This window comes from Vigna radiata, chromosome 5, assembly GCF_000741045.1.
Source record: "Vigna radiata var. radiata cultivar VC1973A chromosome 5, Vradiata_ver6, whole genome shotgun sequence".
NCBI classification, from domain to species: domain Eukaryota; kingdom Viridiplantae; phylum Streptophyta; class Magnoliopsida; order Fabales; family Fabaceae; genus Vigna; species Vigna radiata.
Genome location: NC_028355.1, coordinates 22704340 through 22729158, shown reverse-complemented (window position 1 = coordinate 22729158; position 24819 = coordinate 22704340). Strand labels below are relative to the sequence as shown.

The 24819-nt window shown below is 33.8% G+C and overlaps 2 protein-coding genes across 5 annotated transcripts; one reads left to right on the top strand and one right to left on the bottom strand.

Moving 5' to 3' along the window:
• Positions 1 to 1313: 1313 nt before the first annotated feature.
• LOC106760482 (kinesin-like protein KIN-7I) lies at positions 1314 to 7951 on the bottom strand. Its single transcript, XM_022781019.1, has 11 exons — positions 7314 to 7951; positions 7033 to 7122; positions 6815 to 6915; positions 6604 to 6717; positions 6269 to 6514; positions 6115 to 6180; positions 5889 to 6013; positions 4238 to 4556; positions 2542 to 3396; positions 2150 to 2445; positions 1314 to 1756 (listed from the first exon to the last, which is right to left on the bottom strand). The coding sequence occupies exons 1-11, from the start codon at positions 7552 to 7554 to the stop codon at positions 1477 to 1479; spliced, it is 2733 nt and encodes a 910-aa protein (XP_022636740.1). The 5' UTR covers positions 7555 to 7951; the 3' UTR covers positions 1314 to 1476.
• Positions 7952 to 18036: 10085 nt separating this feature from the next.
• Positions 18037 to 23079, top strand: LOC106761428 (transmembrane and coiled-coil domain-containing protein 4). Of its 4 annotated transcripts, none has more exons than XM_022781017.1 (16): positions 18037 to 18378; positions 18480 to 18694; positions 19107 to 19191; positions 19325 to 19723; positions 19956 to 20124; positions 20205 to 20357; positions 20523 to 20617; positions 20832 to 20923; positions 21514 to 21584; positions 21676 to 21811; positions 22064 to 22123; positions 22213 to 22298; positions 22379 to 22455; positions 22531 to 22601; positions 22719 to 22776; positions 22869 to 23079. In XM_022781017.1, exons 2-16 carry the CDS (start codon positions 18513 to 18515, stop codon positions 22974 to 22976), a joined length of 1842 nt encoding a protein of 613 aa, XP_022636738.1. In that variant the 5' UTR covers positions 18037 to 18378; positions 18480 to 18512; the 3' UTR covers positions 22977 to 23079. The 4 variants fall into 4 exon arrangements, with proteins under 4 accessions (XP_022636738.1, XP_022636737.1, XP_014500467.1 ...); XM_022781016.1 differs by having other exon boundaries at positions 18037 to 18383; XM_014644981.2 differs by having other exon boundaries at positions 18037 to 18694.
• The last annotated feature ends 1740 nt before the right edge of the window (positions 23080 to 24819 follow it).

Genomic DNA, 24819 nt, shown 5'->3' with positions numbered 1-24819 from the left:
CACCTTGCTTGAGTCATATATCTTGGATGAGTTTATTCCATCATTTAGTATCACAGGCTAATTGTTAAGTACCACTTGCAGGGTCATGACATTGAGTCATTGACTTTGTGGCATTGGATGATTATTTTGCATCAAGTTGTAGTTTATGAAAATCATTCTTATTAGAAGTGATTTATAAGTGGCATGTCGTTATTCTTTACCTTTCACAATTTGTAATTATACAGTATTGGGTTATCTTGTTAATAAGGAATGTTTGTGAAATTTTGTGTGATATTAGTAGTTAAATTGGTTATTTCTAAGACAATGGCGTTGGGTGGCAACTTTAAATACAAGTATCATAAATAATTAATTTAAAACCTTGCTTGAAGTAGTTATGTGTGATTGAGTCCTAATAGCTATTTTCATGGAAAAATACTATTGTGCAATGTGTCAAAGTGTATTGAAGGAAATTTGGAATTGAGACTATCCTGATCTCAACTAATGTCTAACTCATACAGAGTACGACATCTATAGGCGGTATGAGTCGAAGGAAACACTAGATGGCAGACCATATGATATGAAATATGATCATACTTAGGAAGTTAGTGGAGTTAAACTTGTCATGACTTGGTTTAGTGATAGTGATCAATATTAATGGAGGATTTGGTAGCAAGCATGATAGGTACAGAGTTTTACGAGTTCATTTAATACATTAATTTTTCAAAAGCAAAACCTATATTTAGCCTATATTTAGTGTGTTGGTTGAGATACTTAGTAATTGATTTTTGATGATTGATAATTATTTATGTTATTAGGTTAGTTTATAAGGTGAATAATTTGTTGTATGAGTCAATTTGGATTGAGATTTGAATGAACTTGTTTAGATAAAATCGTTGGAATTGATGTTGACCATTGATCTAGATTAATGAAAAATATATGTGATTTTTTTTATGTTGATCCTTGAGACAAAATGTTCTTAATAAGAAAGAAGAACTTCTTAATGTTATAAAGGAAAAAAATATGAAAAGGAAAAACTGACGCGTGTAAAGAGTAGAGAGTTGGGTATAATTTTGAAAAGTATTAAGCACTTATTTTATTTGGTCAATAAGATTAATAGAAATATTTTATAATTTTTGTAGAATTATTCCATATTTATACATTAACATTAAATAACAATTTATGTAACTACAAAAAGTTATAAACTCTGTACAACAACAATTTTTCACCTCTTTCCATCGTATCACTGGTCTCATTTTTCATTTTTCATTTCTGTCTCTGTATTTTCCTTTTTCTTTTTTCCATAAATATTATTACTATCATTTCAATTTCTCTTGATTTCTTACAAATGATATTTCTTTTTTTTTTCGTATCCCACTATTCGTGGTTTTCTCAAATGTGAGTGGGAAGAGGGAAAGAAAAGGCTGCACAAAAAATTGAGATGATTAGAAGCAGGGTCTACAAAAGAGTAGATGATGTGTCCTTGGGAGAATGGGATTCCTAGGGCTTCCAGCGGGATAAGAAGCTTAATCCAAATATTTTCCTTGAGGCCTCACCCGAGTTTACAAAACCAACCAGCTTCGCAACAAGTGCTGCACTTTCCCTTACGTGGTTCAAGTCTTTCGTATTCGTCCATAAGCACCATGCCAACTGTACACTTCTGTGCTTAGACTTCAAGTCCACACCCCACTTCACGTAAAGTTCGTTTCTTTCCTTCCACGAAAACTTCTTATGCACTTGCTTGCTTAGCATTTTCCTCTCACGATTCAGTGCCATCAAACTGATCATTAAAAAGTAGAAAAACAAAATGAAATATTGGACATGACAAATATTTTTACAGTACTATTGATGTAAAGTTTCACATGGGATGATTAAGATCTTCATATTTTCAGTGTATGTAATATCCAGTTTTACTATAGAATCCCCAATGTAACTATTTGCTTCGAATTAATTTCTCAACATCATCTAACTAGTCCTTTAAACATTCCACTAAGAAGAAGAAACTTATAAAATTTCATCTCCTAAAATGTGAAGACTACATATCAACAAAAATAAGTCACATGCAGGGGACTGCCAGGTCACAATGAGAATCAACCAATCTGATTGATCATATTGGCAAAGATAAATGCGAATTGCATGTTTAAACTCCATTCATCAAACAAAAAGATTTTACCTTGAATTTGGTGTGACATCTGAACCATGTCCTGTACTGTTTGTTGCGCTAAAAAACGTGTCCTTTAAGAAAGACAAACGTCTGAGCTCTACGTCAAAGTACACTGCATCCGAAATTTCGCCTTTGATGAGAAGAAAAAAGTAGGATCTATGTACCAAGGGTATATTACATGCATCCCAAAGTTGAATTGTATCTCTCAGCTGGGTCTCAAAATTCCAAGGCCCCGGAGTTCCGCTGAAACTGACACCTCTGACTCTGTTCACACGTTTATCGGTTCCAGATGTTCTTGCTCGTACCTGATAAATAAAATAAAATTTAGAATTATTGGAGTAGTATAGCAAAATGGACAGACAGCATTAGAGTAAGTGTTAGTGGGTGCGTCTGGTGCTTACCATAATATTATCCATGTCCTCGTCCACTGGCTTTTGCCTAGCCCTTTCGTTCATTCCTACAACAAAATTGAGGACGCTGGAAGTATCCTCCGCATCAGAATCCCAAAGGGATTCTACGTCTTCAACTGAAGCATTCATCTCTTGAATTAAAGATCTTTCTCTGGAAGACTTTCTTTCTGTGGCTTGCAACTTTGATTCGGGTAGCTTGTCCTCGTAGCAAACCGAACTGTTAGAGTTTTTCCTTTCAACCTCAGTTGGGAATGTGCCGGAAACCTTTTCCGGCTCCTTGAGGTGAGGTGTGGCGGGTTTCTGCTGCAAATTACTTATGTGAGGATGTTTTGAAGATTCCTGATCCACCTTATCTATTTGAGTAGAAGACCCATTGGGTTCCTTTAGGAGGACCACAATAAGGTTGTTGGTATTATCTACGACAGCAGGATTTAACTCGCAATGCTCATTCCCTGAGGATGATTTAACATCTACTTTATGGTCTGTTTCCACTTCTTTTACTTCAATACATGGAACTTCCTTGCAGTCATCTTCAGGTTTAGCAGCTCTGCTGGCCATCTCCTCCCAACCCTGACACGGATCAGGCCCAACAAACGTTGGAGAATTGCCATCCAAAAGAAAGTCGTCATCAGAATTTCCAGTATGCTGTAAACTGGATGTTGTTATATCAAGATTCTCAGATGCGCTGTCCATCCTGCGAAGGAAATTGTTAGCTCCTGACAATTCAGAGGCTGAATGTTTGCCTACTCTTAGAGGTTGATCTTTTTCAGCAGACTGAAGCTTATTTTGAGCAGAAGATTGAAAGAGATCACGTTCCCGAGTCAACTCACTGATCACTTTTTCCATCTGCATGCTTTCGAATCATGTGAGTAAAAAAGGATAAACTGAATAAAAATTATCAAAAATAGAATGCTCTACACCAAACGTCTCCTTCTCTATATTCTTTTCGTAAGTACGCTGTTTATGATTATTAATGTCTTTTGCCAAACGAAATGACTAAAAGATAATTATACGGTTCAACGCTGGAACCCCTTTTTGTGGCCTAGCCATCATATACCAGAAATTTAAAACAATTAATTTATGAATCATATCCATCAATTTTCTCATATATATATATATATATATATATATATATATATATATGTATAACACGCACACACACAATGAAACTACTCTTATGGTTCATAGCTGAAAGAAATGGTCATGACGTAGGCGTTCAGGCTATTTGTTTTCTGTCCCATCAAAACCATGGAATAAATTATCTTTATCCTACAAAAAGTATAATATTCAACTTGCTGGAAAATATAATTCAATTGAATATACTTCGTATATAATTTTTTTTTTGGTTCTATAAATTTAAACTAGTTTTTTAATTTTGTAATTTAAAATATATTTTATTTTAATCTTTTTTTCATATTGTTATATATATTTTTAACGTGTATAATAAATATTTTTGGTTAAGTATTCACTATAATTACGTGTTTAGGTACGTACAAGAGGTCTGGACAAAAAAGATTAAAATATTTTTTTTCAAGTTTTAAAGAATAAAAGATTAATATTAATTTTAAAAATTAAAAAAAGATACTCATTTTAAATTGAAAAAAAAAACTAAAAATATTAAAACGATATAAATGACCCGCAACCAAACTAATAGATTAAAACAAAAGAATATTGAATTTGCCCTCACCTTTTGAATTTGGAGTTCTTTCTCCTTGAGTAAGATGGTATTTGGGGTGGAGTTCCTTAACTCATTCTCCAATCTGGCCAATTCCTTTTGCAGTTGTTTTACCAAAACCTTGTCTGACGTCACTTGATTGACCCGAGCATTAGTAGTCACCTGTTTTGCGCAACCAGCGAAAAGCAGAGTATTTCTTGATTGCTCACTCTGGCTCCTTGCAGGACTAATGGTACAGATGATCGCTGTTCTGGCATTGCCACCTAAGGAGTTCTGTAAAATGCGAGTAAGCTTAGAGTCTCTGTAAGGTACGTGTTCATTTCTTCCCTTGCTGCATACAATAATTATATTTTAGTATTTAGGGTTTATACTAAAAAATGCAATTGATGAATTAACAAGGTGAAGAAAAAATATATAGAAGGAACTGTAAAATAAGAGAACTTTCATTGATAAAAACGTTGGCCAGGAATATCCAAGTCAAAAGATGAATCAATACAAATATTTTTAGAAGCAGATGCACGAAAAGACACACGGTGCTCCAGCGCCTAATTAAAGTAAGTCTTGTTTCTCTATAACGATTAGTAAAAAGCTGGCTACACCATGCTTCGATTAAATTTCCCAAAAATATCCCTTTATAATAGCTAGTTCTAGTTCTTTTTATATTTACGCAAATTTAAATTTAAATAGGATTTGCATGGCTGGCAAACGAATTTGGAACCAGGATCTTCAAATGGAACACTAGTGTCATCGAAGCATTATCGACCACAAATCCATTTCCATTTTAAGGGAGCTTAAGTCGAGGGATTCGTTGATCAAGTTTAGCTTCTACCAATATATTTTAGTCCTCATCCGATATTTTGATTAAGCTAATATATCCTTCTATACTAGAAAAAAGTTAGTAATGCCCAAACTAACAGATTATATACACAAATTGAATTAAGTTTACAATACTTGAAACCAGGTATTCAACAAAATAGAAAAATTTAAAATTTAGATATATTTCAATCATAAAATTTTGAAATAAATTCGGGAGACGCATTGTTTTTTATATAAAAACTAATTATTTAATTCTTTTAATTTTTCGTTTATTTGAATAAGCATATTTAAGCAACAGTTTCAATGAACTGTATCAAGATCCTGTCTTTGCATGGCGAACAAACTTAAAGAGAATAAGAAGCAACAAAATATAAAATTAGAGTAACTATTTTATGTTATTATTTTTCCCTATATCTCTACTATCAGACTGGATCACTGATCATATGAACTCTTTTCTCTTTTTTTCTTCGGAAATGTCTATTATCACGGTGTTCATCTAGCAAAAATATGGAAGAGTGACCTCAAGTACAATGATTGATTTATGAGATACCGTCTGGGCTATATTGTTTTTCTTTTTTCCATAAAGGGTGATTCATTAGAACATTATCCACTGGCCGAACTTCATGGATCGGATCCATGTACATAATCATGATCATACCAGTGACCACATTCAAAGATATAAGAATCTGGCTATATATCGTGCCTTTAGTTTCATCTGATGGATCTTTGTACATACTTTATGTGGTCATTTTTCGGACTAATCATGTCAAGCTATATCACCTAATTTATTAAAGCAATTAGGTATAATTACCCAAATTTTAAATTAGTACGTAAGAGTAAATTATACCTTAGTTTACGGATTACAGTTCCAAGGCTCAGTAAACTACGATTTATGTGGCTACCTTCTCTCAATCTTGTACCAGCTGACAATGTTTGAGCAGCACGTTCACTTCCTGCTAGATCAACAAAGTTCTGTACAAAAGAAACCAAATCTTGTTCATTTCATCTACGAGTCAATTAACAAACAGAGACAATCGTATTATAATATATGTGGGATAGGACTAAGATCATACCACACTGGCGAATAGAGCTCCAGATCTTGCGACGTCTGCATAATCACGAGGATTGCTTTCAACTGTCTGCAGGAATCATCATTTTGAAAAAATTTAGGAATAAAATGAGAAGAATTATCTCAATTACTAAGCAATTTAACGATAAAAGAAATACCAATCGAATAATTTGGTGAGATCTGGAGCTAGCTTCGTTCATCGCTGTCTCTTCCGTTGTCCTTTCAGCTGCAAGAAAACACGCATATATGGCTTGAAGTAGAGCACCGGAAAGTCTATAAAGCTGTAAATCGTAAAACAATATAGTAATTGAGCACCCAATACCTGCACATATCGAAAGGAGTCGCTGTAACTGTCCCCTATCTGTCAGTGTCTCTTCCGTAAGTTTCTCCACAACTGTCCCTTTCTGTTTGAGTCGCATATATTCTCAATCATTCAAAAGAACTAAGCAAGGAACTCTTCAACAGAGCAATCAAATTATACCACCCAACTTACCTCTGGATCGTCTAGAATTCTCAGTGAAGTAGAACCTGCATTGAGAAGATCTCTAACTGCTTCATTATAGATCTCCATGGAAGAGAACTTGACTACAAATTCTCTGTCTTTATGCTGAAATGTAACGAGATGTCAACCTTTCGGAAGCTATCGAAGAACAACACTATCCATTTCATTGCAAGATGAGACCAGGATATGAATTGTTCTATACCTTCTCTATGTATTCATATATGTCCCTTACTGCATAGTCAGTAATGCCGGTCATTGTGTGCGTCTTTCCACTACTTGTTTGCCCGTATGCGAAAATGCTAGCTGAGATTACGTTTCACCAATGAGAAACCCCTTAAAAGAAAAAAGAAACTACCAGCCAACACAGCAATAAACACATTACACAATCAGGAATCATCAAACAAGAAGAAGATTACTCACAGTTGACACCCCTAACTACAGAAAGGGCAACGTCCTTAATCCCTTCTTCATACACCTGCTTCGTACTGCACTTTTCCCCAAACACCCTGTCTGTTTCCAATACACCATCAGATTAAATAATAATACTGTGACATAGATTACAAATACCTGGAAAACTGAGATATCAAATTGTGAAAAGAAAATTCAAAAATCCATAAAATATAACGATTCACGTGAAGCCTAATGATATCAGTATAGGCTACACATGGACATGGTAGAAGTAGCAGCTTCATGTTTCTCACCAAAGGTATATGTATCCATTGACAGAGGACGCTGCTCTGCATGGCCGTTGTTCTTGAATTTGATGGTGTTGGTAGAAACACATTCCCAATCAGACACATCGTGCCTCGCTCTTTCTCTCTCGTTCAAAGGTCTTACTCTGATCGAAACGAAGATCCTTTCTTCCTCAGCATTTGAAAGTGCAAAGTTCCCCCGCTCCTCTCTGGCGTCCGCCATGGACGGTCTGTCTCTCGTCCTCACCATCCACGAGAAATGCACTTAGCACTCCTAAACGCAGCGTCTCAACCCTACAGATAGAAAGACGAAACCACGCAATAATGAAATGTCTGGGAAGCAAATCAATAATTGATTGTATTCAATTAATACAAAAATGTGGATGATGAAATAAACAGAATTACCATTCTCTGCATCCTTGTCACCGGCGGTGACCAGAGAAAGAGAGAACGGAGAGGAGGAAGAGAGACAGCAGAACAGGTTTGGTAATGGATGGCAAAACCGTTGTGTTCTTTTCCACGCTTCTGGATTCCGCACCCACCGGCCAGACATAAAACAGTTACGTTAACCGCGCTAAAATTTTCAAGCTCATTCACTATTTTGACCCTCGATCAAAATCTTACTCATCTTCACGTGTCAATGTCACCCCCTCTCTGACACGTGCCACTAATTTTTCCTTTTTTTATATATATATTTTTGTTAGAGCCTCTATAATCCATACATAACTTATTATACGAAAACGAATTAAGTTGATCTTAAACGTTAATTAATAATCTTACTTAAATTAGCAATTTCTTTTACTTGCCCTGATATACAAATTTTTATACCCATTTTATATTAATTATTTTATTTTTATCTTCTTTTTATAAATAGTTTTTTCAGCAATGATATATACCCTTAAAAATGGATTAGCAAGTACTTGTTAAGTTGAAAGAAAATCATTTATCTTTCTTTACTTATAAACCAACAAATACCAGTACTATCCCAATCTATGCATACAATATTATTCTCAATCTATAGTATACAATATATATATACACAATTGTTTACGTCATATTTTATCTATCAAATAGTCAATAAAGTAGTTCTTTTATAACTCATTATGGAATGTTGTTCTAATTCTACACTCTCAATCTTTAATAATTACGTTAATATTTATTTTGGTTGTATATTAAAATTAATTATTTGTGTTTAGATATTTGTAAATAAATGACTTAAATTTGGATATTTGGATTCAATAAATGATTAAAAAAAGATATTTGGATATCTTTTCTTCTTTCTTTTTAAAAATTGAAAAAGGAATCAAAAGGGAAGATTTAAATTTTCTCTCCATTTTTTTGTCAAATAAATTTACTCACGAAAACATTTACTGTAAATGGTTGGGAATTTAAATGTGATTTTAAATCCTACATTAGATAGAAATGAAAAAGTGGAGTATCATATAAAGGTGAAGACCCATTAACTCATTTTCTTATAGTTTTTTATTGAAAGTGATGTCAATTCTTTATGCAATTGGACTCATATCTTATTGAAGTTGTCTCATAGTAAACTACATGTCCCGTTGAGATGAACAACAATACGAAAGGGTACTTGTGGTTGCGAATGTATCAATATAGACCCATTGCCTTAAGGTTTTATGGTTGATAGTGATGTCAATCCCTTATGTGGTTGGGCTCAGGTCTTTTTGGTGGTGTCAAACCTAACACAAATAACTAAGAAGCAAGTTCACACAATAAAGATGTTTTCATTAGTCAACCAAAGATAAGAAACCAATTCTCATTTCCAAACTTATCATTCAACTCTCTTCTAATTAAAATCTAGAGCATTAACCAAACACCACCTTGCAACCACTTTATTCATTTTTTCTCTCCTTTTTATTTTCTATTTTTATCTTTCTTTTTTCTTTTATAGATGACATACATAAAAGAATGCATCACATCAACCAACATCAATTCATAATTGTTACTCATGTTTCCCTTCTCATGATAACTTCTCCTCCACTTAGTCGTTTTCAACAAAGTTCAAGGGTTCAAAAGTGAAGATAAATTTCTTTAAATGTTCAAAGAATTACACGAGGGTTCTTTGAAAACACAAATAACTATTTTAGGTATATGATGGAAAGAGAGAAAGAAAGATAACCTTATTTCAATGTAAGCATGTAATGAAGAACTACTAGCAATGAAAGTCAAGCAAAGTAAGTCAAAAGTGGTAAGACTCAATAGATTTTAACTCAGTTCAATTCTTTGGTTACCTAAGATTATCATACAACATGCCACAATCATTAATCGTAGTAAAAACAATAACAACACTCTCGATATACTTACATGAGAACAACTACAAGTATAAGTTTTCACTAAATCACAAGTTCTAACTTGTTTTTTTTTTCTTCACATAATTGCTTCTTATTTCTTTATTTCACACACTCAAAGAGAGTTTAAAGGTAAAACATACATATACCAATTAAAACACGAGAAAACATAAAAACATACTAAACTTGAAAACAAAACAAAGTAAAAGTTATAAACTTTTGTTCATGAAAGTATATAAAAAAAAATCATAAAATCAACCGTTATCATTATTCGTCAAGCTTATTACTACTAAGAATAATAACAAGAATCATGATATATCATTCATTTAGTGTGAGCAAAAGTCAAGAGGATAATTTCTAAAAAAATTAAGTATATTTTTAGTCTATATATACGTTTTTTTTTTGTTTTGATTAAATATGTTTAATTTTATCTCACTCTTAAATAATTGAAGTTATTATTACTAATTAGAAAAAACATAAAAATGGATGAGAAAAATAGAAAAGAAAGTCATTAAACATGAAAAGAAATGTGCATTTGAGCAAAGACAAAGGTATAAACGACAAAAAAAAAGATAGAAAAAACTACAAAAAAAGGTAAAACAAAAAAACTACGAAAAAAAATGGTTTTATCCCTTAATTTGAATATGTATAGAAATCTAAAATACATATAATTTTGTGAGTGTAAATAATAGTAATTTTTTATATACCATAATTTATTATGGTATTATAACATAGTTTTGTGTCTTCGTATTTTCATATCATCATATTATAATGTAAATAACAATTTTACTATAACATTATAGTGCCTATAATATATGATATATAGTTTTAAGAAAAAAATAGAATAGAAAAAATAGAAGAAAATTCGTGAACTATAATTAGCATTATAATGAGGTTAAATGAGTGACGCACAAACTACATTTAACAGTTAAATGAGTGGAACTGTGTGGGACAGAACAGTGATTCAAACGAAAATCATGACCTTAAAAGTATTGTTGAAGCTGATTAAGATAGTAGTGGTTGTGACGATAGGAATGTATGCGATAATATCAGCATCTTCAACACTAGCTTAATGACATGAATGAAGGTGATGGATTTTATGATCCAGACGTAATTGGGGAATAGATCAGGGTGCTCCCATTCCTCAACAACATAAACAGAAATCACCATGATGTATATAGTCATAGCTATCTTCAGAATCTTTGTTTTCTCAGGCGAAAATAATGCAGCCCCTACGTGGGAAAACAAAATAGAAAAGATCATTCAGATTCCTTACAGATTATTTCTATGGTGGATTCGTCCAGCACAACAAGCTTCTTTACATTAAAAGCCTAGAGCACAATATAGGCATTTAACCACGTTGTTAACATCAAAATAAACCGTTACAATGCGCACAGATCAAAAATAAAATTGAAGTTAGTTATAAATCATGGGTAAAAATGCAGACAAAAGAGCTTTTAATTATCAAAAGTAGAGTAAAATAAAACATGGTGGTGAGGAAAATGGGAAAGAGGTGAGGTTAAATTTAAGACGAGCCATCCTATAATAATTTTTTTAACCATCAGAAGGAAGAAAAGAAAACGAGCCTTTCAAAATAATATTATATTCTTAGACAAAATGTCTCAGCAAAGCAAGATAAACTCTAAAGGTACATATCAATCCTACTGAAACAATAAATTACAGTTATTTCAAAGCAAATAAATGATTACCATAATGTTCAAGGATTCCGAGATTAAATTTGTTTGAAGGCTAGAGTTGATCATAGCAATTTGTGCAGACAGAGTGTAGCCAATGTACATCTCAGTCTAGACTTCACGAAATCACCTAAAGATTATATGACTATTTAGACTTCTTTCCTTGTTTTTTCTTGATAACTTCATCAACATACATTATACCCTTGCCTTTGTAAACTTCAGGAGGCTTACAGATCCGAACAGTAGCTGCAAACTGGTGCACTCTTTGTTTGTCAATTCCTGTACAGCAAATTACATTGTTCTTGAAGCAAAACACTCGGACAGCAGGAGGGACAGCTAATTCCACCTCATGGCTGTACCCCAATTTGAGATACAATAGACGACCTGCAGCTTCAGCTCTGGCTTTGTATCCAACACCCACAATCTTGAGAAAGCGAAAAAATTTGGCCTCCATCAATTCCAAAGCAAATAAGTTGCCTAAAATTGTCAGGGAACGAAAATTGTTGCATTTGTTTTGAGGAAGAATGTTAAGTACTCAGGAACAAGATATTTCAGAATGATATTTCTGGAAATAGGTAATTATAAGACAAATACTATACCCAGCAAAATATTAAATAACTCGTTTCCTCCCACAAAATCACTAGATATTCTTACAAGACTTCAATCATTCCTTGGACATATAGGTTTGTATCTAGTTTAAATAGTATAATTGAGTTAGTTTAAGCATGTAGGTTAGGTTAGGATAGCTACATTGTGAAAAACTCCATTCTAGTGCATTTAGGAAAGTTGAAGTTGAGTACACCTAGTTCATAGTTTTCTTAGTTTTTCTGACTTAAGAATTTAATCAGAGTTACATTTAGGTTCTCTTAACACGATTTGTATTCTTTTTAGGTTGATTTTAGTTTGTTTAGATTAGTATAATTATATTTCCTCCGATTTGCATATGCACACACTCAAAGGCAAAAGGCTAGTTTGTCTCTCCTAGGATTTATCTTTGGTTTCACACCATACTATAGAAGTGAGGAAATCGATTTTGCATAAATTCTTAGTGACAAAAGAGTTTATCAAATGGCGTCATTGTCGGGGGGAGGCAAAATCTGAGTGATTTTTGAGTTAGTGTGTTGTGTGTTTGAAGATTAGAAATTTTAGAAATGATGATTTTTCTCTTTTTACTGCTGCTCTGAATTTTTGTGTGAGCTAACCAGTTTATTTTGAGCTTAAAATGCATGACAAGGTCGAAATCAGGTCTATTGTTCCAATTTGACCCTCAGATTGACAGAACTTTGCGATTGTTGAAAAAGGCTAAGCTGAACCAGACGAACTTAGAGTTCACTGCTCCTTATGAAACAACAAGAATTGGTAGCTGTGAGGAGATGGCTGGACAGCAGGAAAGAACATTGAAGGATCTTGCTGATAAGTGTGAAAAATAATTATTTTTACACTTATAAATAATCTTAATCTTGCAATTATTTATGTTATTATTCAGTGAGATGTTGTAATAGAAAGTAGATTGTTACTTAAATTATTGTTCAGAAAAAAATGTATAAATTGGAATTTGTCAACCAGTTCTCGCAGAGCGCAAGCAAAAATTCGCAGAGCCAGAAAAAGAAATTTGCACGGTGCACCAAGGCCTGTGCGCTGAGCGAATCATGAAAATTAAAAGAGGGCAACATTTTGAAAATTCGCATAGCGCACCAGATATTGTGCGCTTAGCGAATTACAGCAGTTGAGTGCATGAATTAAAATTAATTCGCACAGCGCACACCAACCTTTGCGCTGAGCGAATTAATTAAATTAACTGGCTTTTAAAAGATGTGACAGACAAGAAGAAACCATCTCCTAACACGAAAAATAGAAAAACGCTCTCGAAAATTGGAGATCAGGAGACCCTTCAAGACATCAAGACTTCACTCTCTGCAAGGAATTGCTGTAAAGAGTACGTTTTAGATGTCTAGGAGAGGCTAGTTTTTCTGTTCATTGGAATTGGTTGCATGACGATACATTAATGTAAATTTCCTGTGCAATATATGTCTCTGTTCTTGTTCTTTTCTTGACTTGCTTTAGATTATACAGAGGTATAATTCTTTTTAAAGGTTCTTTTGTACTCGAAAGTATTTTTAGAACCAGAAACGTAAGAAAAGAAATTAAAAGTGACTATGCTAGGAATAGCTTCTGTACTTTTGGTCATTCTAAACATTGATTTTAATGCAAAATTATCTGTTTAATTAATTAAGGAATTAATAATTTAATAGATAATTTTAGAACTTGTTTTAAGGAATTAAATCAAGATACGCTTATGCGAATGCTTGAACAGGATGTTACTGTAATGTTAGTCAAAGACCAATACTGGCACACCAACTGTTTAATAAAATGCCAAAAATAGTTTCTTGTATTGTTTTGTGTATTTGATGTCTAATTGAGTTATAAAAGGAAGAATTGTCATGTGCAATATTGCACAAGTCTCTTGGAAGAACGATACTTTACTTATCCACTGTATTACTTATAACGATTCAGTATACTTGCCAAAAAACTATCACTTGCCAATTAGGATATTGGTTACCAACCCTTGCGTATTCAAATTCCTCATAATAAAGGAGCAGCTAGCTTCGAATTGAGATCTGGACTGATTCAATCATTACCAAAGTTTCATGGAATGATTGCAGAGGATATGCATAAACACCCATGGAGTTCATCATTGTATGCTCAACCATGAAACCGGCCAACATTTCTGAAGAAGTGGTTCGAATGAACACATTTCCCTTCTCTCTATGTAATGCAGCCAAAACATTGTTGTTCTCTCGACCAAAGCCCATAGCTGGATGGGTAGAAATGAAGAGAAAATTTCTGGAGAAGTTCTTTCCCACATCTAGGACAGCATCTTAGAAAGGAAATCAGTTGAATTAAGCAATCACAAGGAGAGAGCCTCTCGGAGTATTAGAAACGCTTTAACAAGTTGTGTGCAACCTGTCCTGATCATCAAATTAGTGAACAGCTCCTACTACAATACTTTTATGAAGGATTGACCTTGGCTGACAGGAATTTGCTTGATGCTGCTAGTGGAGGGGTGTTCATGGATAAGACACCAGCTGCAGGCCGTTACTTGATTTCTAACATCGCTGAAAACAGCCAGCAGTTCATCATTAAGGGAAGTACCATCAGGGGAGTTCATGAGCTTGAAGTAAATGCTATTCAAGGACAAAATTTGTTGACTGAAGATAATACGAAGATAGGCAGCAAAACTTTGGAATTGATTACAATGATGAGGCAGATGGCCTTGAATCAGTAGGTTAATGGTGTAGTTAAACATTGCGGATTATGTGCTGCGGGTGACCATTTCACGGACCAACGCCCACAGCTGCAAGATGTAGCCAATTTGGAAGCACAAATAGTGGCTGGAATTTTCCAGAACCAGCAGGGGAATCAGCAGCAAGGCAAGCCGAGATGGATCCCTAACCCAAACTACATTCCAGCAGATTCATCTCTACCACATGCACAGTATTTCCAGAATACCATAGCTGTACCTAAGCTTACACCTAATACTCAGCTTTTGAGAGCAATTCAAGGCCCTACTAACCAACATCAACAATATAGGCCACAAGGATATGTGGCACAACATCAAAACAGCAGAATTGGTCCCTCCGTCGAAGCAACTATCCTGGATTTGAAGACTCAAATAGGACAGCTAGCTTCAACTGTGAATGAACTTGTCCAGCAAAGATCAAGTGCTCTTCCAGCTCAACCATTGGTGAACCCAAAGTCGGGAAAAAATTGAAAGATTGCATGTTGAAGTTCAAAGTCCATTGTGTATATCATGAACTTGGGAGATTTTCTTCGTAATAAGTTGATTTGGACGTAAATTTCGGTGTTCTGAACATTTTTTTAGTTTTTCCAGTTAATACACAATAAAATGCATCCTTGTGAATATCACAAATAAGCTTCAGTCATACATGAATAATTGATAAACCCTGATGATTGCAAATTCTCACTGAATGGTGCAGATTTCATTGAAGGAGGTGTGAAATCGATGCTGGAAGATCTAATTATTTTCTTTTACTAAGCTGCATGTCTGCTGCACTAATATCAGTTCTCACATCATCCACATATTAATAACTGCAGCTCTTTCCTGGTTCTATCTTTCTTACCCTATCTCTTTCAATTCTGTTAAAATTTTCGTAGTAGTTAATCCTAGATTTTTGTTTCAGTTTCATAAGCATTCAGTAATTTCCATTTTTCAGTTCTGTTTCTGTGAGTAATTGTTTTAATAGTTTAACTCATGATTATCTTGCCAGTTAACTCGTTAACTAGTACGAGTTTACCTTTCTACACATAAGTCAACTCATAAATGAGCTCAATTTTGATATAAAGTTGGTAGAATAGTTGAACTCGGCCAAACTCGCGATTTTGCAATCGAATTGGCGAGGTCCAAGAGAAGATTTTTTTAAAACTCAAAACAATGGTGGTTAGGTGTGCGAGAGTGAAGAAAACTCACTGAGATTAGGGTTTCACTCTTCTTCTGTTGCCCCTCCTTCTTTTGAATCAGCCGCCGTCGAGTTACAGACCGCCTTCCGTCGTCGAGAGAAGAGAAAGAGAGAACATTCCTCACTCCCTATTATACTAATTTCATTTATGATATCCTAAAATATGATATTATATTATTTATAATATTTTTTTTATTAACTTTTGCCATTAATAAACTAAAATGACTTCGTAAGAAATAAAATCAAATTATTAACTTGGAAATCTATTATTCTGTATTAAGAACTCCATGAGCCACTCTTATTGGCCCAACCTAATCAATTTTACATTATAATCACGTCATTATTTGAAGATAGTTTAGATATCAGATAACTAAATAAAAAAAGAACATTATAATAATTTATTAATACTTCTATTCCACAATAACTATTTTAATACGTCTTACATAAAAAATAGTTTATGTTATACCGTATCAACTTAAAAACCGCCGTTTTTATTAATATTTACAAGGATATAACCATCACTCTTGAATTATAAAGTTGAGTTCTTATTATATTAAAATTATCTTAAGAGTATATTACGTCATGTCACTTCTCTTGAAAAATCAAACACTTAATTATTTTATATCACGTGGATATATTTTACATTTTAAGATAAAGTTTAAGGTTTTCAATTTTAATCAACCTTATTTTACACAATTATTATTTTTTTTGAAATTGTCAAACTACATCAATAAAGACAACTTGACCTAATCTTAGTTTTGTATGTATTTAACATAGCTAATACTTATAATTTAATAATTTCGTACAATTTATTAAAATGTTAAATTATTCGCATTGTTCATTTCACCCTTACCATGTAGTTTGAATATAATTATGTTATTTTTAAATTGGAGTATATGTGAATATTTTACAACTTTACCTCTCAAAATATCATCAAGCTTCCTCACTAAATCAGAAAACATATTAGTTGTTAAATTTACTCCCTAAGATCCAAGAAATATATTAAACAAATTAGTTATTCATAAGCTGATTATCACCAAGAGCATGCAAGGATACCAAAAACATGCAAGAATCATGATATATCATTCATTCTGTGTGAGCAAAAGAATTTTGTCAAGGGATAGTTTCTAAAAAAGTTAAGTATATTTTGAGCCCTTATATATGTTTTTATTTTATTTTAGTCTAAGTATGTTTAATTTTATCTCACTCTTAAATAAATTGAAGTTATTATTATTAATTAATAACATCCATTTTAAGATAAACAAATAATATTTGTCTTAAGATCTTGTAATTATATTATATATGTTACATTTGAACATGATACATAATACGTATGTTAGTATTGGATTCAGATTTTTTAAGGTTTCAGAGCATTATTTAATCGATAACATGATTGCTAACTGATTTTAAGTTTTAACATTTATTTATTTGTACGATCTAAAAAAACATGAAAATGAATGAGAAAACTAGAAAAGTCACTCAGATGTGCATTTGAATGTATAAACGACAAGAAAATGATAGAAAAACTATATAAAAAAGGGAAAAGAAACACGAAAAAAAACATATGGTTTTATCCCTTAATTTGAATATGTACAAAAAATCCAAAATACATATATTTTCTAATGTAAATAATAGTAATTTTTTATTAATTTATTTTTAACATTTTTTATATACCATAATTCATTATGGTATTATAATATAGTTTTGTCTTCATATTATCATATCATATTATAATGTAAATAACAATTTTACTATAACATTATAATGCTATAATACATGATATATAGTTTTAAGGAAAAAAAAATAGAACAGAAAAAACAGAAGAAAAATCGTGAACTATAATTATGGCAGACAGAAATTAGCATTATAATATGAGACTTTGTTAGAGTGACGCAAAAACTACATTTAGCAGTTAAATGAGTTAAATTGTGTTGGACAGAACAATGATTCAAACGAAAATCATGACCTCAAAAATATTGTTGAAGTTGATTAAGATGGTAGTTGTGATGATAGGAATGTATGCAATAATATCTTCATCATCAACAACACTGATATCATCATCTTCAACACCGGAACAGCTTAATGACATGAATGAAGGTGATGGATTTTATGATGCAGACGATTATGGAATTTGGAACCCTTCTACTGGTAATTGGGGAATAGGTCACGGTGCTCCCATTCCTCATCAACAACATAAACAGAAATCACCATGATGCATCATGTATATAGTCATCCCTATCTTTAGAATCTCTTTGTTTTCTCAAAATTCTACTGTTCAAAATAAATTATTACTTATTTTTGTACTGCGGAAACTATAATATAATGTTATTTGTATAAGGTCACTGTGTAAGAGTATACGTAGATTGAATTAGATAACGGGAAAACAAAAGAATCTATTTTTAAAATTAAAAAAAAAAAATTTAAGAAAAAGGAAATAGAGGATGGCCCTTCCTTCGGGTGGTGATAGCGTGCTCCAGTTACGGCGAGCAACATGGTTTCCCGCTAGTGCGAGAGGAAATAGCACTTTCCTATCACTCATTCGTCTAAGCCAGAAGCGATTCTGAAGCTTGAAAAAGTGAAGGAAATCGCAACAGTGAGGTCTACATTTTGATCTAAAAAAACTGCATGTTTCTTTTTCTCGTGCTTGAAGTATTAGGGAGATGATAGATTGCAATTATTGCATCCACATTTCAGTTCAATTCACGCCTTAGTATCTATTGGTTTTAAATGATGGAAGAAAGAACCTCGATCTTGTCACCTACTTGTAGACACACAGCAGCTTCTCTCTTCGCTCTAGCACTTCACCACTCTCAGATTCGTCTAACAAAGGCTGCTTCTCTCGACTCTGAAGCTCATGACCCAGAAGTCTGGTTTAACCAGAACTCTCATTTGCTCGACCCAATTTTCAGGTATTCATAAATAAACAGAACAAAATCAATGTTGTAATATACGGGTCTTGATTCTGTGGTGTAAGATGATAATTGAATATATAGGTTATTCTATTTGTCAATTTTCTATTTGATTCTTCTTAAAAGTTAAACTTATCAGGTTGCTCTTTGTATAGATAATCTTTAATTGTGTTTTGTTCTGTTACGTGTTTCTTTGAAATTAAATTAATAACCCGTTTATAAGAATTCATCTTAATTGAATCGAGGGAGAGTTTTAAAAAGTGATAGTTTTATCAAATTATAGGTTGTTGGCATTTATGTGTATGATAATTATGATGATTGATTTTTTTAATAATTACTAACGATCGTATTAGAAGTGTAAGTGGTATCAGGATTAAACTCCTAATAACAATATGATGATAAAAATTGTCAGGTTCCTTGAAGTGGATGAAGACTCCTGGCAAGGCATAAAGGAAACTGCCTGTTCCTCTTCTCAATTCAGACATCACCTTGGATCTGTATGTTGTTCATTCCCTTCATTTTCATTTTCTATATTGTGGATTAGAAATGTTTCATGGCTTACATATCACTTCTTTTTTTTCTTATTAAAATTAAAATATAACAATGAAATGATGGTTGCATTCATTCCAGTTGTTGACATTGCTGTCAGAGGAAGGTGGTGAATCAAAGAAAGAAGCTGAGTTGACCAAAGCTGTTGATGCCTCGGCTTTGAGCTTGAATGATACTTCTACTACCCATTGTTCAAGTGGGCAGAAAACTGGGAGCCAGGATGATATGTGTGACAGCATGGAGAGCTCAGCTATGCTGTCTGAAAAGAAAAAAGCTTCTGGTACACTAGAAATCGCAACGTTTGAACAATCTTTAGAGGAGGCAACCCTTATTGGTTACCAGAAGAAAGTGACAGTTCTGTACACACTAGTTGCGGCTTGTGTGGCAGACACTGACAAGTCGAGGCAGGGCTACGATGCTCGTCACCGTGTGGCTCTGCGGTTGCTTTCTGTATGGCTTGGTGTCGAATGGATTGAAATGGTCTGTGTGCTTGGAATATTAGCCTGCATTTCAAACACCATATGGTATTATAATTTATATGTTACGTTTGTGACGTGTGAATCTTGTATGTTATGTTTGTGATGTGTGAATTTCACAAAACAAAGTTCTTTCTTTGATAATGTGATGTATATGGTCGAATGTCTCAATGCTATGCTGGTTTTCGGGCAGCTCTGTATCTCTGAAAGTTTACCTTCTTCGTGATACTTTGCAGGAAGCAATGGAGGCTATGGTTGCTCTTTCTATAATAAATTCAGCGAGTAAAGAAGGTGCTAAGGAAGAAGAATCTGTAGGTTCAGAAACTAACCTGGATAAATGGAAGCGTGGAAGTATCATAGGAGCAGCTGCTGTAACTGGAGGAGCCTTAATGGCTGTAACTGGAGGCATGTATCCGATACTGCATTTCTAACTCAAAGTAAGGTGAGATAATAGCAATATTTTAATCATTGAAATGCTTTGACAGGCTTGGCTGCCCCGGCAATTGCTCATGGATTGGGTGCTTTGGCTCCTGCGCTAGGAGGTCTTGTTCCTGCCATCGGAGCTAGTGGATTTGCAGCTGCCGCAACTGCTACAGGATCTGCTGCTGGATCTGTGGCTGTGGCTGCATCATTTGGAGGTGTAAAAAATTAAATTTGGTTTAAATACGTTGTGAAATCATTCAGCGTCAACTGAACAGCTAAAAATATACGTCCAACCTATTTTATTTGAGGCAGAAGGAACTTTTCTAGTTTTTCAATGTACATGGATTAATGCTAAGTGACTTGCTTCTTTTGTAATCCAGCTGCTGGAGCTAGCCTTACTGGTAGTAAGATGGCAACAAGAATTGGAAGTCTAGATGAATTTGAGTTAAAAAGTGTCGGAGGCACTAATCAAGGAGTAAGTTCCAAAATGTCATCACATTATACTGATTACTTCTGACAATTAGGAGTTTCAGGGTTGGCTGGATCAGGAACATTTGGTAGGTTCATTAGGAGGCACTTTGTATTGTGCTTGACTTGATGAACCGAGGAGGATCTTATTGAAGATAATTGTGAAATACCCTGATATGATTGTTGAAATTTGAAGTGAAACCTCTATTTTCAATTTTCAGCACCTAGCAGTTAGAATCTCCATTTCTGGGCAAGTATTTAAGGAGAAAGATTTCGTAGAACCTTGGGAAGGTCTCAATGATAACATGGAGAGGTATGAAAAAAATATCCTCTACAATGTGCTCTTCTGTGTTCAAAAGCAGTTTTATCTTTGATTCCTCTTTGTTGCTTTGTTTTTCTTGAGATATTTCTCTCACACTATTTGATAATTTAGTAAAGTTTTTTTTTTCCTAAAACTTCATTCCCAATCTTTAACTGGTTATTTTCATAAAAGCGCGTACCTACTAGGAAGATTATGTAAATACTCACAAGTCTTGTAAGAACTTATGTGCTCCTCTTCAGTAAATAACTTTCTTCTAATGAATTATTAATTAATTTTACTGAATGTTATATGATTCTTATGGAATCAAACACCCTCTTCCTGAATTTACATACTTAGTATTTTTTAGGAAAATGATATTTTAACACCATTTTGACACTGCACACACGTGTCAAAATGTGATTGGATGATTTCAAATTAAAAAAGTTGAGACAGGAGTATATTTGGAAGAAAAAAATCAAAGTTTGTTTTTTTAATTTGAAATCGTCCAATCATATTTTGACACGTGTGGAGTGTCAAAAAATGGTGTTAAAATTTTATTTTCCTATTTTCTAATATTTTATACTAACAACCTGTGCGTATAGGTACGTGCTCCAATATGAGTCTAAACATTTGATTGCACTGAGCACAGCCGTCCGGGACTGGCTTACTTCACGTAGTTTCTCTGAATCCCCTTTATATGTTCGAGTTATCGTTAAATAGATTTGACATCAAACTTAAGGTTTCGGTGATTAATAATATTGTAGAGGTTGCGATTCGGTTGATGAAAGATGGTGCCATGATGACAGTATTAAGCTCACTAGTTACAGCACTAGCATGGCCAACAGCTTTACTTACCACATTTGATATTATTGACAGCAAATGGGCAATTGCAGTGGACAGGTAAGTGCCTTTCTTGGTACGTAGTATCCATTGAGTAAAGCTATGATGATTTTTTAAAGTAGCAAAGATTGCATATATCTACACTTTGATACGTATGAATCCGAATTCAAATTTATTAATTGGGTTGCGGACATCAATGGTTTCAGTTGCCATTATGTCAAATTTGTCTTCGTGGGTGTTGTGAACCATATATTATGACCATTTAATTTTTTTTACATTATATTTAGCCTCGCTTTCTCTTTATTGGAGCAGATCAGACAAGGCTGGTAAGGTGCTTTCTGAAGTGCTGTTGGCAGGCTTGCAAGGAAACAGGTGACACCATCTAAATCGCAAAAGGTTGACAATAATGTTGCCTCATTGTATACTCCAATATATTTGGTAGCTTTCTATGTATGATCCAGGCCTGTGACACTAGTAGGTTTTTCATTGGGAGCCCGCGTTATTTTCAAATGTCTTCAATTTTTGGCTCACTCCGAAGGAGACAATGGTAATCTGGAATCCCCCATGTGTATTGGAAATTCATATTGTTTGCTTTATAATTTCTTCATACCATGCTGTCTTATGCAGCTGGAATAGTGGAAAGGGTTGTTTTGCTTGGATCACCCATCTCAATTTCGGACGAAAGCTGGGAGAAGGCTAGAAAGGTACCTAAAACTTCTCAACAATCTTTCTTATTATTCCATCCATGAACTTTTATTGTTTACCATTTAATGATGCAGATGGTGGCCGGAAGGTTTGTGAATGCATACTCTTCCAATGACTGGACGTTAGGTGTAACTTTCCGTGCCAAGTATGTGCTAACCAGAAGGAAATACATGATTTCCATTCATTTTTGACGTGCTACAAATCACACACGTCAAAGACCACAAGGTCGTAGATTTATTTCCAATCTTTTTTTAATGCACAGTTTACTCTCTAAAGGATTAGCTGGAATCCAATCTGTTGACATTCATGGCATTGAGAATGTAAGCTATTTTCCATTTTATGCTCAATGCAGCTATTTATTTTTCAAGGATTTATGCGTGAAGGTGCCATTTTTCTTTTTGTTGCTTTGCAGGTCGATGTGACACATCTTATAGAAGGCCACTCTTCCTACCTTCAGATGACACAGAAAATACTGGAGGAACTTCAATTGGACAATTGTTGTGCTGTTTTCAGAATGTGACATCTTATAGAAGGCTTAATATGCTTTATCTATTATGGAAAAACTTCTTTTAACAACACTTTTTTAACAACTTTTTGACAACGCATACGTGACAGTTTGTGATTGGTCCGTTTTAAATACTTTTTAAACATAAATTCAAATAGACCAATAAAATGATAACACGTGTTCCGTTGTCAAAAAAGTTGTCAAAAAGTATTGTCAAAATATCATTGTCCATCTATTATAGACACATGCCATACGCGTACTTCTTTTTTGGCAGTTTTTGGAAAAGGACTAGCTTCTAAGGAAGAACATTTAATTGTAACTACAACCTGTGTCTTGGCTGTCTACTATATTGTTTATGTATACATAAACTATGAATTATATTTTTACCAAAAAACTACAATGATTAAGTTTTTGACCTTTTCTTTTTATTTATCCTAATTCTCAATTTAAGAATTTTATATTACTCAGAAAATTGGTCAAACGCTAAAAAAGGGTGATTTAAAGATGTAACGTTGGATAAGAAAGTTTGTGCTTTTTTGGAAGGTGCGGTGGAAAGAAAGATGGAAAATATGTTTTTCCATTTCTATATTTAGATGAAAATTACATGGACAATAACACATAAATAGCTTGGTTTAAATTATTAGTGGTAACTATTTGCTCACCAATTGACAAAAAATGCGTAAAAAATGGCTGCAGATGGAGAGCACTGTCTGGCATTGCATTATTGTCCATCGCGGCGGGAAGTAAACAAAAGAAAACAGACAACAAAAGCTTACCACTACAGGTTTGATTGACACACTGCCCAAGCTAATTAATCTATTGTGAAAGGAGACAAGCAATATATTGTTTGTTCAACAGATTTGCTTCTATCTTAATCTAAAATATCGTTGTTTATTAGGTAGTGGAAGACTATCATATCATAGTCTTAATTAATACGCGAAGATTTTGGAAAATAATTAGTTTTCCCTAAGCCAAATTACATTGGTGGTCGAGACTTGAAATGGAATGGTGAAGATTTCTGTGCCATAACATTTTGAGTCTCAAGGATCCTCAGTTTTCTTATTTAAAGCAAAGTATAGGACCATTTATTTATGATATACCTGAATACTATAATAACGTATCGATATTTTTTAGTTTGTATTGGTTTTCACGTGTATGGTGGAAGGTATGTATTTTAAATTACATATCTGGTGTTGATGGTATACACAGCAACCCAACTTTCCCATTAAGCTATGCTTTATCATTCGCTCTATGAAATCGTAGGCTTAAAGGCCAAGCATTTAGTCGTAACTAAATAATATATATATGAATTATTTTCAATTTATTAAACATGAATTTTATCGGTACTAAATAGAATATTATGGTGGGAGTCCATTATTGGAAAGCAACAGTGTGCAGCGTTAGTGGGAGAGGTTTGGGGACAAGCGGGTTTCGCTGCTTTCGAGGTACTACAACGTTAGTGGGGTCCCACAGTGTTGAGTTGTTCATCCAACATCCTAATAAAATTGTCACAACCCTATATATAAGTCATATCGTGGTTTATGTGTAGTACAAAATTTTGTTTTGTGTAGTTTGTGAAGTGGAAGATGGAGACCTCGAGAACAGGTTCTCGGGTCCTCTGTCTAATCCTTGCACTGTTGACGACAATTGTTGGGCTTAGATGTGACGATATGAAAAATGGAAACGCTTCTTCAAGTTATAGTCACAACAATGCGACATTTGTAACGTTCCCTAATCAAGGGATAAATGCAGAACTAAAAGGAAAACAAGACAGTTCCTACGACAGTAATGATGAAGTTCACGTCGAGAACCGCTTGTATTATGGAGGAGGCGGAGGGGGTGGAGGATGGGGATGGGG